General features: G+C 38.9%; 1 protein-coding gene across 4 annotated transcripts in view; it reads right to left on the bottom strand.

Moving 5' to 3' along the window:
• Window positions 1–16,567, bottom strand: part of FCHSD2 (FCH and double SH3 domains 2) — a 303,187-nt gene that overhangs the window by 47,671 nt on the left and 238,949 nt on the right. For all 4 annotated transcript variants that reach the window (XM_045484109.1, XM_045484108.1, XM_045484111.1 and 1 more), the window contains one exon: window positions 7,442–7,558. In XM_045484109.1, the coding sequence (XP_045340065.1) occupies window positions 7,442–7,558 (117 nt within the window). The remainder of the gene's footprint in view (window positions 1–7,441; window positions 7,559–16,567) is intronic.

The following is a 16,567-nucleotide window of genomic DNA, read 5'->3' as shown; positions in this document are numbered from 1 at the left end:
GCTATTAATTTTATGACTATTATTCTAAATTCACTTTCTGTTATATTGTTTAAAGTGTTTTTGATCAGTTTGTTAGCTGTCGTTATTTCCTGGAGGTTTTTTTGAGGGGAATTCTTCCGTTTTGTCATTTTGGATAGTCCCTGGATTGGTGCGGAACTGCAGGGCACTTCTCCTGTGCTGTCTTGAATAACTTGCGCTGGTGGGCAGAGCCACAGTCAGACCTGATGTCTGCCCCAGCCCACTGCTGGGGCCACAGTCAGACTGGTGTGTACCTTCTCTTCCCTCTCCTAGGGGCGGGATTCACTGTGGGGTGGCGTGGCCCGTCTGGGCTACTTGCACAGTGCCAGGCTTGTGGTGCTGGGGATCTGGTGTATTAGCTGGGGTGGATCAGCAAGGTGCACAGAGGCAGGAGGGGCAGGCTCAGCTTGCTTTTTCTTCAGTGATCCACTTCGGGAGGGGCCCTGCGGCACTGGGAGGGAGTCAGACGTGCCGCCAGAGGCATGGATCCGCAGAAGCACAGTGTTGGGTGTTTGCACAGTGCAAGCAAGTTCCCTGGCAGGAACTGGTTCCCTTTGGGATTTTGGCTGGGGGATGGGTGAGGGAGATGGCCCTGGTGAGTGCCTTTGTTCCCCGCCAAGCTGAGCTCTGTCATCCGGGGCTCAACAACTCTCCCTCCCGTTGTCCTCCAGCCCTCCCGTTCTCCGAGCCGAGCTGTTAGCTTATAACCTTCCAGATGTCAAGTCCCGCTCGCTGTCGGAACACACTCCGTCCAGCCCCTCCGCTTTTGCAAACTAGACTCGGGGGCTCTGATTTGCCAGAGGGCTGCCCCTCGCCCCAGCTCCCTCCTGCCAGTCCGTGGAGCGCGCTCCGCCTCGCCGCCCTTCCTACCCTCTTCCGTGGGCCTCTCGTCTATGCTTGGCTCCGGAGACTCTGTTCTGCTAATCTTCTGGTGGTTTTCTGGGTTATTTAAGCAGGTGTAGGTGGAATCTAAGTGATCAGCAGGACGCAGTGAGCCCAGCATCCTCCTACATCGCCATCTTTCACTCTGGAAAGGCTTGTTCTTATTTTTCAAAATTGCTTTGGCTATTCTAGATCATTTGCTTTTCCATGTATGCTTTAGAAGCATTTTGTCAATTTCTATAAAAATCCCTGCTGGATGTTTGACTTGGACTGCACTGAATATATGGATTAATTTGGAGATAGCTGCTATTTTAAAAATATTGAGACCTCTACAAATGAACAAAGAAAAAAAGAGATAAACCAAAAAACAGACTCTTAAATATAGAGAACTGGTGGTTACCAGAAAGGAGGTAGCTGGGAAGATGGGTGAAATAGGTTAGGGGATTAAGAGTACACTTACCATACTGAGCACTGAGTAATGTAGGGAACTGTTGAATCACTATATTGTACACCTGAAACTAACATAACATTGTATGTTACCTATACTGGAATTAAAATAAAAAACAAACTTGAGTTCCCCATGTTAAAAAAATAAAAATAAAATGAAAATACTGATACTTCTTTTCCATTAGTCTGTATGTCTGTCATGCCAATATTACAATGTTCTGACTACTTTATATTTAATACTTTGAATAGCTTTGTAGTAAATTTTTTAATGTTTATTTATTTTGAGAGAACAAGAGAGCGAGCAGGGAAGGGGCAGAGAGAGGGAGTGAGAGAATCCCAAGCAGGCTCCACACTGGCAGCACAGAGCTTGATGTGGGGCTCGAACTCATGAACCAGGAGATCATGACCTGAGCCAAAACCAGGAGTCAGACACTTAACTGACTGAGCCGCCCAGGCACCCTTTTGTAATAAGTTTTAAGGTCAGGGAGTAGGAGACTTTCAACCTTGTTCTTTTTCAAGACTGTTTTGGCTACCTGGGGTTCCTTGAGATTCCATATGAATTTTAGGATGGGTTTTTCTATTCCTGCAAAAAAATACCGTTGGAATTTTGATAGGGATTGCACTGAATCTGTAGATCATTTTGGGTGGTACTGTCATCTTAACATTATCTTCCATTCCATAAACACAGGATGTCTTTCCATTTACTTATATCTTTTTTTTTTTTTTTAATTTTTTTTCAACGTTTATTCATTTTTGGGACAGAGAGAGACAGAGCATGAACGGGGGAGGGGCAGAGAGAGAGGGAGACACAGAATCGGAAACAGGCTCCAGGCTCTGAGCCATCAGCCAAGAGCCCGACGCGGGGCTCGAACTCACGGACCGCGAGATCGTGACCTGGCTGAAGTCGGACGCTCAACCGACTGCGCCACCCAGGCGCCCCACCATTTACTTATATCTTATTTAACTACTTTCATCAATGACTTACAGTTTTAAGTGTACAAGTCATTTGCCTCTGTGGTTTATTCCTAAGTATTTTATTCTTTTTTGATGGTATTGTAAATGGAATTATTTTCTTAATTTCCTTTTTGGATTGTATATTGTTAGTGTATAAAACGTAATTCATTTTTGTGTAATTTTGCACTTTGCTGAATTTGTTTACTAGCTCTAATAGGTGTGTGTGAGTATAAGATCATTTCATTTGTGAACAGAGATCATTTTACTTCTTTCTTCTCAATTTGGATCCCTAAAAGGCTGTGAAGGCTGTGGCTAGGACTTCTAGTTCTATAAAGAATAGAAGTGGCAAAAGGGGCATCCTTGTGTTGTTTCTGATCCTAAAGGGGACATTACCAGTTTTATACCATTTAATATCACTGCTTTTTAACAAATTGATTATGAAACGCTTTGGTGTGATCTTTGTGTTTTACCTTCCTGGGGTTTGTTGGGCTCCTTGCATTTATGGGTTTACAGTTTTTTATTAAACTTGGATAGTTTTAGCTATAATTTTTCAAATATTTTTTCTGACTCTTTCTTCTGTGTCTCCAAATATATCTTTAACTCCCAAAACATAATAGATCACATATTATCCTAGAGAGATTAATGATGCTCTTTGCATTTTTATAAAGTCTTTATTTCACTCTCTGTGCTTCAGATTAGATAGTTTCTGTTGCTATATATACTTTTAAGCTCATTTTTTTGGTGCCATCCAATCTACTGAATTTTTCATTTCAAATATTGTATTTTCAGCTTTAGAAGTTCCATTTGGTTCTTTTTTTTAATGTTATTTATCTTTTTTAACGTTTATTTATTTTTGAGACAGAGAGAGACAAAGCATGAACGGGGGAGGGTCAGAGAGAGGGAGACACAGAATCTGCAACAGGCTCCAGGCTCTGAGCCATCAGCCCAGAGCCTGACGTGGGGCTCGAACTCATGGACCGCGAGATCATGACCTGGGCTGAAGTCGGCCACCCAACCGACTGAGCCACCCAGGCGCCCCAATGTTTGTTTATTTTTGAGAGAGGAGGACAGAGAGACAGGGAGACAGAGAATCCCAAGCAGGCTCCACACTGTCAGTGCAGAGCCTGATGCGGGGCTCAAACTCACAAACTGTGAGATCATGACCTGAGCTGAAATCAAGAGTCAGACACTTAACCAACTGAGCCACAGGTGCCCCCCACCCTCCCATTTGGTTCTTTTGTATATCTTCCTTTTCTTTCTTCAATATGTTCATGTTTGTTTTCTTTTAAATTCTTGAACTTACTGTTCTAAAGTCCTTATTTGCTAATTCCATCATCTCTAGCATTTATCGATCTGCTTTAATTGATTTTTCTTTTGGTCATGGATCATATTCTTCTTGCATTTTTTAATATCTAGTAAATTTGATTCTTTAAAAAATTTTTTTTAAAGTTTATTTATTTTGAGAGTGAGAGACAGAGAGAGCGAGCAGGGGAAGGGCAGACAGGGAGGGAGAGAGAGAGAATCCCAGGCAGGCTCCACACTGTCAGTGAGGAGCCCAATGCAGCACTTCAACTCACAAACTGTGAGATCATGACCTGAGCTGAAACCAAGAGTCTGATACTTAACCGACTGAGCCACCCAGGTGCCCCAAATTCAAATTTTTTGTTTAAATTAATTTTTTTTAATTTTATTTTAGAAAGGGAGAGCAGGTGGGGGGGGGAGAGGGGGGAGAGAGAGAGAGAGAGAGGAGAGAGAGAGAGAGAGAGAGAGAGAGAGAGAGAGAGAGAGAGAGAGAATCTCCAGCAGGCTCCACATTCAGTGCAAAGCCCGATGCAGGGTTCGATCCCATGGCCCTGGGGTCATGACCTGAGCTGTAATCAAGAATTGGATGCTCAACTCAATGAGCCACATAGGTATCCTGCAAATTTTACTCTTGACATAATAAATACTATGTTGTTAAATGTTGGATTTTGTTTCCTTCCTTTGAAGAGATTTTTTTTTTTTCTGGCAGGCAAATAAATTACTTGTGGATTAGCTTGATCTTTCTGAAGCTTGTTTTAAAGCTCTGTTAGGTTAATTCTAAAATAGCCTTATTCTAGGACTAATTTACCCCTGGAACCAATGTATGATCCTTCTGTAGTCTCTTGAATGCCCCAAATGATCCATGAATAGTCAACTAAGAGCAGCCTCAACCTTGGCCAGGAACAACTTGAATGTGTCCTAGCCCTATGTGATCTCTGGGAATCATTCAGTTTATCTCCACTGTCATTCTCTACCCAGTATTGTAGAATTTCACCATATGCTTATGTGGTTTAGTATTCAACAGATTGAAGGGGAGACCCTTCAATTTGGAATTCTTTCTTTGCATCTCCATGTTGTCTGGTACTTTGCCCTGAAATTCATGCCACATCAGCTCTTTGAACTCTGATTTCTGTCATCTCAACTCAGTGAGTCTGTGGTGCCCTGCTTAAGTTCTCCCTCCCTACACTGCAATATAGAAAGGGCCTTTAGGCAGAAAGCTTGAGAAGTCATACGGCCAAGTTCAGTGTTATTTTTTCTCTCAGGTTTCACACTCCTGTTATTACCTGTTGTACAGTGTCTGAAAACATTTGTTTCATATATTTAGACTAGTTTTATAGTTGTTTATGAAGGAGGGTAAGTGTGTGATCCCAGGTAATTTATCATGGCCCAAAACAGAACCCCTTAACTTTATTGCTTAAATTATACCTTACAAGATTAAAGCCTATCATAGGTCATACTACAAAGAAATGGAAAAGTTGTTGAAATCTGCCTGTCTCTATCTCCTAGCAGAAAGACACAACATGCCTTGACATCAGAGAGAGGAAGCAGATTTATTTTTAATATCTAAACATTTACTTTCAAATACAGTAAGGCATTTTAATGCAACAGTCTCTTTCCGTGTTTTACATTTTGATGTACAAAGCTGCAGTAATTAATCACTATTTATTGGATATATGGTAGAGAGATAACTTGTCTCTCTAGTTCACAAATTCTTTGACAGAGATATACTGTGTTACAGGCAAAAAGCCTTATCTGTCTATGGATCTCATTTAGATGACCAGATTCTAAAATTCAAACTGGATTCTGATGCCAGGCTTTGGGGGATTTGGGTAAAAAGGGGAATTTTATTTTGCATGCAAGTGGGATGTGAACTGTTATACCCAGAAAGTAGACTGTGGCTATTTTCAAAAAAAGTTACAATATTTCCCATTCCACATGTTCTTACAGAACCTTGCTGTTTCCCTACCAAGAAGTGGAGTTTATGTTCTCTCTCCTTGAACTTGGACAACAGGCCTTTGTGACTGCCTCAGTTAAAAAAAATATGACACAAGTAGTATCATGTTATTTCTGAGGCTCGGCCAGAAAAGATAACATAGCTCCTACCTGGCTCACTCTTGGGACTCACACCTTTGAGGCCCTGTGCTACCATGTAAGAAATACAGCTAATCTAAAGCCACTGTGCTGGAGAGACTGAGATGCATGAGGAGCTCTACCAGTTCCAGCTCCCAGCTGTTCAAGTCTTCCTGTTCCAAGACCAGATATGTCAGTGGGCAAGTCTGTGAGGTGACTCCTGCAGTGGTCACTATCTGATTGCAACCACGTGGGAGACTCCCAAGTGAGAAGTGGCAAGCTAAGTCCATCCAATCCCCAGAGTGCTAAGAGACAAGTGAAATATGCTCTTTTTGTGGCATTAAGTTTTAGGTCATTTGTTTTACAGCATTAGATGAGTGGAACACTGAATGTGGGATGCCTGTGGGGATGTCCAAGCAGGTGAGAGGATATATGAATACACAGAAGAAAGGCCCAATGTTGAAGATATTAATTTATGATTTGTTGGTAAGCGAAACCATGGCACTGGTTGAGACTGCCAGTTAAGGGACTAAAGAATAAGAAAAGATAGCTTAGTACAGAAACCCAAGGAATTTAAATATTTAAATGTGGGGTGGAGAAAGAAGAACTTAGGAATTGCCACAGAGGCAGAAGGAAAACCAGGACAATGTTAAGACAGGGATAACTAGAGAAGAGAGTGTTTCAACACAAAGGGAGCTGTCAATTGTGATGAAACTGCCAACAGGTTTTAAGAAATAAAAGTGTCCATTTTGGATTTTGCAACATAGACATCATTGGTGATTTGGGCAAGTACAGTCTGTATGGAGTGCAGGGAGAGGAAAGAAGGAAAAGTCCAAATGTTATGGGTGAGAGATTAGGAAATACAGATATTAAATATGGAAAATTCTTTTAATATGTTGGATATGAAGATAAAGACAAAAATTATAAATAAAGGGAAATTAGAAAAAAATTTACTACACCTAAAGTAATTTCTTTGTGCTTAGAATTTAGTCTTGAAGATACATTTTTTTTTGGTGTTTTATTTTAATTTTTTAATTTAATTTAAATTTTTTATTAAGTAAACTCTATGTCCAACATGGGGCTCGAACTCACGACCCTGAGATCAAGAGTCACATGCTTTATTGACTGAGTCAGCTAGGCACCCCTTGAAGACACATTTTCATGGAATCTACAATTAAGACTTCAAAAAACTTGTCTAGGGAATTAAAAGCTTAATTCAACACAGGCATATCTCTTCCACTACCTGAAACACGGTAACACTATCACAAGGCTTTCTTAGGCAATTCTATGGCAAAAAAATAAATTACTATGCTGCTGCTTGAAGGGCTTAAGGAATTTTTTTTTATTATAACTTATTTATGTATGTATGTATGTATGTATGTATGTATGTATGTATGTATGTATATCTATTTATTTATTTTGGGAGAGACAAAGTGAGAGAGGGAAGGGGGAGAGAGGGAGAGAGTGAGAATCCCAAGCAGGCTCTGCACTGTCAGTGCAAGCCTGATGTGGGGCTTGATCTCAGGAACTGTGAAATCATGACCTGTACTGAAATCAAGAATCTGATGCTTAACTGACTGAGGCACCCAGGCGCCCCAGGCTTAAGGAATTTCCAAGCTAAGTAGATAGCTGAGAGCATACAGCTGAATGGTGAGAAATTACAGAAAAAAACATAGGATATTTTTCACATTAATAGAACTCAACTCATTAAATTGGTTTGACATTTGGCTTAAGCTAAATGTAGCCTAAGACTCTCTACTGCACTTACCCGTTGTTGGTGAACAATGTTTTTGTGCTCACGTGCCACACGTGTAGCCCATTTTCGAGCCTCCTTGTTTAGACTGTGCTCCTCTGTGGTTCCAGTTTCTGATTCTAATTGTCGGCTCTACAACGTAAAAGAGAACAGAGACCAAATACTGTTATCCGTACTGAACTCACTACTGTTTGTAAGTGGACCAGAGGGCCTTCACTTAATCAGCACTCTAACCAAGCCATGCTCCACTACTGTGGGAAGCAATGTCTCATGTCAGAACATCAGCAGAAAACTAAGAGGACGGAATGAAACCATAAATGACCACAGGTTTTTCTGTTTTGTTTTGTTTGTCTTATACTGCTTAATATCAAAGCTGCATCTCTAATACTGCGTGTGAAGAAAAGCTAGCTAACCAAAGAAGAAAAAAAAAAGTATTCATGCCAATCTACTATGACACTAAATAGTTGCATAGTTGAAATGGAAACAACCCAATAGTTTCAATGGCATTAAAAAAAAGAATCAATGGGTAGAAGCACAAAGAACAAAATAATACAGTAACAGCAACAGAAGCTTTCTGTCCATGAAAATACTGGGTTTACTTTAGTTTTAGGTCCATAACCAATTCACCAAAACCCCTCAAACCAGTTTTTGCCCTTCCTCTGGACTTCAGTGTCATAGGAAATATAGGGGTGCTAGATTAAATGATCAGTAAGGGTTTCTTCTAGCCCTAAAATACTATTACTCTGTTTCACAAAGAACACACTTCAAAATCTAAATTAACAACAGTAATAGTTTAACTTCTACTGTACAAAGTATTGTGAAAAGTGTTTCATGTAATATTTACAACCTTATGAGATGGGTCATACAGCCACCTGATAGAAAAGAAAACTGAGGCTCAGAGAGGTTAAGTAAACTTTCTGGTGTCTACCAGATATTAATTGTTACGACTTTGATTATACAAGTCTGATTCCAGAATCAGAACTATTAACCAATAAACTATTTCAATTTCCCCTAAATTCTTAAGAACCCATGAAAAAATGTAAAATTGGGAAAGCAAACAATTTCTTAAATATGAATTATCCAAAGAGGATTTTAATAGAAGCAAAATTTACAGTGGAAAGATTTTAGAAAACTGACTTTTCTAAGGCTACAAAGCTCAAAATTGGTAAAGGAGAATTTGTTAAACTGGATTAAAACAGTATTTCTGTTGGGAGGATTGTAGGCAAGGGTGAAAAACTTTTACTCTATGCAGACATTTCAGTTAAAGCTAGATTATACAATGATAAATGCATTGAAATAGAGGAAAAGAATCAAAATCAAAATCTAAGCAACTTCACAATTACATTTTATATTCTTTCTTTTACTTTAATTTTTTTAAATTTATATCCAAATTAGCATATAATGCAACAATGATTTCAGGACTAGATTCCTTAATGCCCCTTACCCATTTAGTCCATCCCCCCTCCCACAACCCCTCCAGTAACCCTCTGTTTGTCCTCCATATTTCAGAGTCTCTTATGTTTTGTCCCCCTCCCTCTTTTTATATTATTTTTGTTTCCCTTCCCTTATGTTCATCTGTTTTGTCTCTTAAAGTCCTCATATGAGTGAAGTCATATATTTGTCTTTCTCTAATTTTGCTTAGCATAATACCCTCCAGTTCCAACCATGTAGTTGTAAATGGCAAGATTTCATTCTTTTTGTTTGCCAAGTAATACTCATTGTGTGTGTGTGTGTGTGTGTGTATACACCTCATCTTCTTTGTCCATTCATCCATCAATGGACATTTGGGCTCTTTCCATACTTTGGCTATTGTTGATAGTGCTGCTATAAACATGGGGATACATATGTCCCTTCAAAACAGCACACCTGTATGCCTTGGATAAATAGCTAGTAGTGCAATTTCTGGGTCATAGGACAGTTCTACTTTTAATTTTCTGAGGAACCTCCATACTATTTTCCAGAGTGGTTGCACCAGCTTGCATTCCCATACATTTTATATTCTGATTCATTCTTTGGGCTATTAGGAACCTGGGAATCACCTTTATTATTATATTTTGCTTTGTAAAAGGATCTAGGCATTTAAATTTTAATCCATCCTCAGAAATCAGGGTTAAAATGTTAATCCCTGCATGCAGACTTCAAGTGCAGCCTACATTAGTCAGAGGAATCTAATGTATAAATGGAATGCCAGAAACGTGTATTTTCAAGAGCCCAGGTTTAGGTTTTTAAGTCAGACAGACTTAGTTTTAATCCTCTCTATGCTATTTGTTAGCTTTATGATCTTGGGCACGTTATTAATCTGAGTCTTACTTACATCTGAATATTGGTAAAAATGCCTATTTCATAAGGGTTATTAAGATAAATGAGTTCATATTATGAATATTCTCTTATAGTACATATACATATTAAGTATCCTATAAATGGTAATTGTTAATGCTAAAGACCCACGTGAAAATTACTTAAAACAAAATCTCATTACTGTTAACAAGAAATTCCAAATAATTTCTAGGTTCTTGTTAGCCCAATAAGTGAATCAGAAATAAGACTGAAGATATGTTGAAAGATCAAGGCAGATCTCAAAGTGAATGAACTTCTAGGGAGTAGATCAGATGAGAAAGGAGACAGTTGATGGAGAAATTGGATTTTCATTACTTAGCAACATTTTAGGAATAGGTAAATGGGTTTAAATGTGCTAGTTGCAGATAAGGCCATAGCCCTACCTGTCCACATATAATTTGTGCCTTTTAATGGAATATTTCCCGTGCTTAAGAGCTGAGGAAGCAAAGATGGGTTTTTCCCCCCTTTCTCTTTGGGTTTACTATTACTCAGACAGGAGTGCCCAATGGTCAGGACAGACAACAAATGCCACTGACTGGGAGATATGAGTTTATAGTTCAAATTCAGATTAATTTTTTTCATGAATTTTACAATCAAGCCATGGAAAGACAAATGGAAGCAACCTACAACTCAGGTCTAGGCAAATGGGAATTTCATACACGGCAAACACGTCCCAGGGTGTTAAACAATACACAGAGAAATGTTCTATTGCCACCGCTATCATCTGAGATTGATATATATCAGGATCCAGTGTCGATCAGATGGTGGTGTTAGCAGTGGTTGATTCTACCAAAGAAACTGCTAGTGACTGCTTCTTTTTGAAATGTTAGCTAATTTAATCTTTAGTTCATTCTTTTAACATTTTTCCTTTACCTCTCAAAAATGTAGTTGAAACATACAAGAATAACATATATAAGCTATTAAACACAAATATTTCAAGAGCATTGTTATCTTCCTGAAGCAGAATATGAGAACTTAAAAATTATGTGCCAAACAATACTGTAGCCTAGCTCTGAAAAAATTCACTTGTTGAACTTGATTATTTTTAAAGAGACATAAATAACAGTATCACAATTCTCAGAAAAATAGTGGCACAAAAATAATTCAAATAAATTACAAACTGAAGAGAAATGCTGTAAAAGGACTTTCCTATCAATTTTTAAGTATAGGGTAGGTAGTTTTTCATTTGTCATTTGTCAGATTGGGTTTTTGATAAGTTAGGTCCAGTAAGTGTGATCCTTGAGATCTTTAGAAACATTAGATTTTAGAAATCATAGAAGTTTTAGTAAAAAAAAAAAAAAAAAAATTACAAAAGCAAATAGGTCTTTTCCTGGGAAATAAATGTAAATCTAAAAACAAGCCTATGCTGTTCCCTCCAGATAATATAGCTTCCTTATTGTTTTTTGTATCAGTCTTCAAATCTCAGTTCAAGTGCTATGTTCTCTGTGAAACATTCCCTGACTTTGCAGACTCAGGGGGTCCTTCATTTTTTAACATATTTCCATTATATTAATTTATTCATTTGTTAGACATTTATTTACCTATTTTTTTTTGAGAGAGAACATGCATGCGTGTGCATACAGAAGGACAGAGGGAGAAGGAGAGAGAAAATCTCTCCATGCTCAGAAAGCACCGAGGCCAACACCGGGCTTAATCTCACAACTGAGAGATCATGACCTGAGATGAAATCAAGAGTTGGATGATTAACCGACTCAGTGATCCAGGTGCCCCTATTCACTTGTCAGACATTTATTGAGTGGCTACTGTCAGGCAAATATCACATTATACTGTGACTGCTGGCATGTATGCTTCCGATTTGTCTTTAGGCAATTTGAGGACTTGAACCCTCAGTTAAATTTGGCTAAACAAATAAAACCTAATGCCTTTATTCTAAAGTGAGGCCACCAGATTATTGGAATGGTGCTTAAAGAGATTACCAGACATAAACATACATTAGAATCAGTTCCTAACTGATAAAAGAAAGATTATTTTGTATATGGAAGAACAGAAGAAGAAAGAGAACTAATTTATTAAGTGTCATGTATTTTAATGTAGGTTCTCAAAGTGGACTTAAGATTGAGATCCTTCTCTCCCTTGTACAATAAAAGGATTGCTTTTTCTTCTTTAAATGCCCACTATAGGGGCGCCTGGGTGGCGCAGTCGGTTAAGCATCGGACTTCAGCCAGGTCACGATCTCGCAGTCCGTGAATTCGAGCCCCGCGTCAGGCTCTGGGCTGACGGCTTAGAGCCTGGAGCCTGTTTCCGATTCTGTGTCTCCCTCTCTCTGCCCCTCCCCTGTTCATGCTCTGTCTCTCTCTGTCCCAAAAATAAATAAACGTTGAAAAAAAAAAAAATTTAAATGCCCACTATAAAATTCATTCAAAATAGAAAACTGAGGAAGGAAATTTTTTTGGATCTCCAAATTAAGGGATTTTTGTAACTTTTATTTTATGAAATTTATTTGTTCCTTAAAAAGTAGCCATTGAAATCTGAAGTACATTTATTCTTCAAATACATTTACATTGTATGTTTATTCCCCAAAGGGACCTGGCTGTGTCATCCTGACTAGCATATTTCACCTCCTCTCTAGGCCTTAGCTTTCTCACCTGAAAATCAAGACATCTAAAGATGAGATGAAATCTCAGATTCTTACTACTGCTGCAATTAAGTTTAATATAACAGACTGACTCATGCCTTATCTGTAAGCAGTGGTAACACTGTGTTTCTCTGGGCAAGAGACTCAGAGAGGGGCACCTGGGTGGCTCAGTAAGTTAAGCATCTGACTTCGGCTCAGGTCATGATCTCTCAGTTGGTGAGTTCAAGCCCCACGTCAGGCTCTGTGCTGACAGCTGGATCCTGGAGGCTGATTCAGATTCTGTGTCTCCCCCTCTCATGCTCTGCCTCTCAATGATAAATAAATGTTAAAAAAAAAAAAAAAAAAGAGACTCAGGGATTTGCTATTCTACTGCTACTGCTCCGAGCACCAAATGTCTTCTGAGCATCATCTGAAAGCCTAGCCTAACCCAAGAGTAGAAGGGCCTCTATAAAATTTTAAAAAATATTTGGGGCACCTGGGTGGCTCAGTCAGTTAAACATCCAACTCTTGATTTTGGCTCAGGTCATACATAATCCCATGGTTTGTGAAATCCAGCCTGGTGCTGGACTGTGCTGGCAGTGCAAAGCCTGCTTGGGATTCTTTCTCTCTCTCCCTCTTTGCCCCTCCCTGCTTGGTGCTCATGCTCTCTCTCTCTCAAAATAAATAAATTTTTAAAGATTTAAAAAACATTCTTAAAACATAATTGTAATTTTAAATTCATGACAGGACATAATTCTTAGGAGGCACTGGGGATGAGCAATATAAAAACTATTTGGGGCACCTTGGTGGCTCAGTCCATTAAACATCCAACTTTGGCTCAGGTCATGATTTCACATTTTGTGGGTTTGGGCCCTGCACTGGGCTCTGTGCTGACAGCTCAGAGCCTGGAGCCTGTTTCAGATTCTGTGTGTCTCTCTCTCTCTCTCTGCCCCTTCCCTGCCTACACTTTGTCTCTCTCTCTCTCTCTCTCTCTCTCTCTCTCTCTCTCTCAAAAATAAACATAAAAAAAAATTTTGTTTTAACTATTTGATGGGAGGTGCAGGATGTCAAATCTCTGAGATGGCCAGGAACTGTAGATACTGCAAATATTAGATAGCCATGACATAATGAGAAAAAAAGTTTAATTCATGTCTGTATAAGTCTATTTACATAGAGCTCTGTGTCCACATTGACATAAGTATGTTCCTGCAGAGAAATGTTTAGAAGGCTACTAACAAAATCCTATCAGTGGTTACCTTTGAATAGTGACAGTTCAGGTGAAAACTTATTTTATGCTTTTTTATAATTAGAAAAACCATAAAGTTATGTTAATTTTTTATTTTTTTTTTTTTAATTTTTTTTTTCAACGTTTATTTATTTTTGGGACAGAGAGAGACAGAGCATGAACGGGGGAGGGGCAGAGAGAGAGGGAGACACAGAATCGGAAACAGGCTCCAGGCTCTGAGCCATCAGCCCAGAGCCTGACGCGGGGCTCGAACTCACGGACCGCGAGATCGTGACCTGGCTGAAGTCGGACGCTTAACCGACTGCGCCACCCAGGCGCCCCAAGTTATGTTAATTTTTTAAAAGGGTACCATTTATTGCATATTTAAGCTCTCTGCTAACTGCTTTACATGTATTATTTCATTAATTCTCAAAATAATCCTAATAGAGATTCTCAATTTATAGGTGTGGAATTCTAGGCTTAGAAATGGTATGTGTCTTTCCTAAAGCCATTAAGTGGCAAATTTAGAGCTTATATTGAGATCTTTTTGACTTCAGATTCCTTGCTATCTTATGACCTAATATGTCTTATGTCCCAATAATTGTTCTATTTAGTTAATGCTAATATTGATAAAATAGACAAAGGCAGTAATATTGAAAAAAGGCATTCCTAAAATACAAATTTCCTTTGAATGAAACTTTGGGTAGGTATTTACTTAGAGGTAAGACATCCATTTTTTTTTTTTTAAAGTTTATTTATTTTGAGATAGAGAGCACTAGCAGGGGAGGGGCAGAGAAAGAGGGAGAGAAAGAGAATCCCAAACAGGCTCTGCACTGTCAGCACAGAGCCTGATGTGGGGCTTGGACTTACGAACTGTGAGATCATGACCTGAGTCAAAACCAAGAGTCTGATACTTAACTGACTGAGTCACCCAGATGCCCCTGATTTCATTTTGTTTTTAGAAAACAAAAGCCAAACTATTTCAAATGAGTTTAAGAAGGCCTTCAGAGACTAGCAATATTAAAATTTTTGAATTTTTTTTTTAAATATGAAATTTATTGTCAATCTGGTTTCCATACAACACCCAGTGCTCATCCCAAAAGGTGCCCTCCTCAATGCCCATCACCCACTTTCCCCTCCCTCCCACCTCCCATCAACCCTCAGTTTATTCTCAGTTTTTAAGAGTCTCTTATGGTTTGGCTCCCTCCCTCTCTAACTTTTTTTTTTCCCTCCCCTCCCCTATGGTCTTCTGTTAAGTTTCTCAGGATCCACATAAGAGTGAAAACATATGGTATCTGTCTTTCTCTGTATGACTTATTTCACTTAGCATAAAACTCTCCAATTCCATCCACGTTGCTACAAAAGGCCATATTTCATTCTTTCTCATTGCCACGTAGTATTCCATTGTGTATATAAACCACAACTTCTTATTTATCATTAAAAGTTTTTTAAAAAATGTTTATTTGGGGCGCCTGGGTGGCGCAGTCGGTTAAGCGTCCGACTTCAGCCAGGTCACGATCTCGCGGTCCGTGAGTTCGAGCCCCGCGTCGGGCTCTGGGCTGATGGCTCAGAGCCTGGAGCCTGTTTCCAATTCTGTGTCTCCCTCTCTCTCTGCCCTTCCCCCGTTCATGCTGTGTCTCTCTCTGTCCCAAAAATAAATAAACGTTGAAAAAAAAATTAAAAAAAAAATAAATAAATAAAAATAAAAAATAAAAAATGTTTATTTATTTTTGAGAGAGACAGAGTGCAAGCCGGGGAGGGGCAGAGAGAGAGGGACACAGAATATAAAGCAGGTTCCAGGCTCTGAGCTGTCAGCACAGAACCCAAGACAGGGCTTGAACCCACAAATCGTGTGATCGTGACCTGAGCCAAAGTTGGATGCTTAACTAACTGAGCCACCCAGGTGCCCCTGGCTTCCTTTTTCAACATTACTGTGGCTACTTGGGGTCTTTTCTGGTTTCACACAAATTTTGAATTGTTTGTTCTAGCTCTGTGAAGAATGTTAGTGTTATTTTGACAGGGATTGCATTGGCTGTATAGATCGCTTTGGGTAGTATTGACATTTTAACAATATTTGTTCTTCTAATCCATGAGCATGGAATGTTTCTCCATTTCTTTGTGTCTTCTTCAATTTCTTTCATCATTAGCTTTCTAGAGGTTTTAGCATACAGATCTTTTACCTCTTCAGTTAGGTTTATTCCTAGGTATTTTATGGTTTTTGGTGGAAGTGTAAATGGGATTGATTCCTTGGTTTCTCTTTCTGCTGCTTCATTATTGTATAGAAATGCAACTGAGTTTTGTATGTTAAGTTACCAATTTTTATATAATATAGTATTAAAATAGTCTTTTCAAATTTATAAAGTTATTAAATAACTTTAATGATATTTCAGTTCACTTTAAGATTAACGTAGGGACACAGCAATGTTCAGAAAGTTATCAGAGCATATGCTCAGAAGGGCAAGTGAGTAGGGACAGATAAGCTGATTTTCACACAAGAAACATTGTCATTATTTTTCAACTCTGTTACCAAAATATAACCATTCAAAAGAGAGATAAAGAGATGGTCATATGTGATGAATGAAAAGAACACAGTAAAATACAAGCATTTCAAACCAATTTCAAAAAAAGATAACGTGGGGTGCCTGGGTGGCTCAGTCGGTTAAGCGTCCCACTTCGGCTCAGGTCATGATCTCGTGGTCTGTGAGTTCGAGCCCCGCATCGGGCTCTGTGCTGACAGCTCAGAGCCTGGAACCTGCTTCGGATTCTGTGTGTGTGTCTCTCTCTCTCTGCCCCTCCCCTGCTCATGCTCTGTCTCTCTCTGTTTCAAAAATAAATAAATGTTAAAAAAAAATTAAAAAAAAAGATAACGTTAGGGTTGATAAGCCAATGTCATGTGCCAGGAACAATCTAGTTATTAACCCTCATTCAAGGGATTTGTACTACTTGTATTTTTTAGTTTATATTTATTGTGCTAAATATTTAATCCATTTTATTTTTTATGAAA

This window comes from Leopardus geoffroyi, chromosome D1 (genome assembly GCF_018350155.1).
Source record: "Leopardus geoffroyi isolate Oge1 chromosome D1, O.geoffroyi_Oge1_pat1.0, whole genome shotgun sequence".
NCBI classification, from domain to species: Eukaryota; Metazoa; Chordata; class Mammalia; order Carnivora; family Felidae; genus Leopardus; species Leopardus geoffroyi.
The sequence above is the reverse complement of the archived record's forward strand: the minus strand, read 5'-3'. Positions and strand labels throughout refer to the sequence as shown.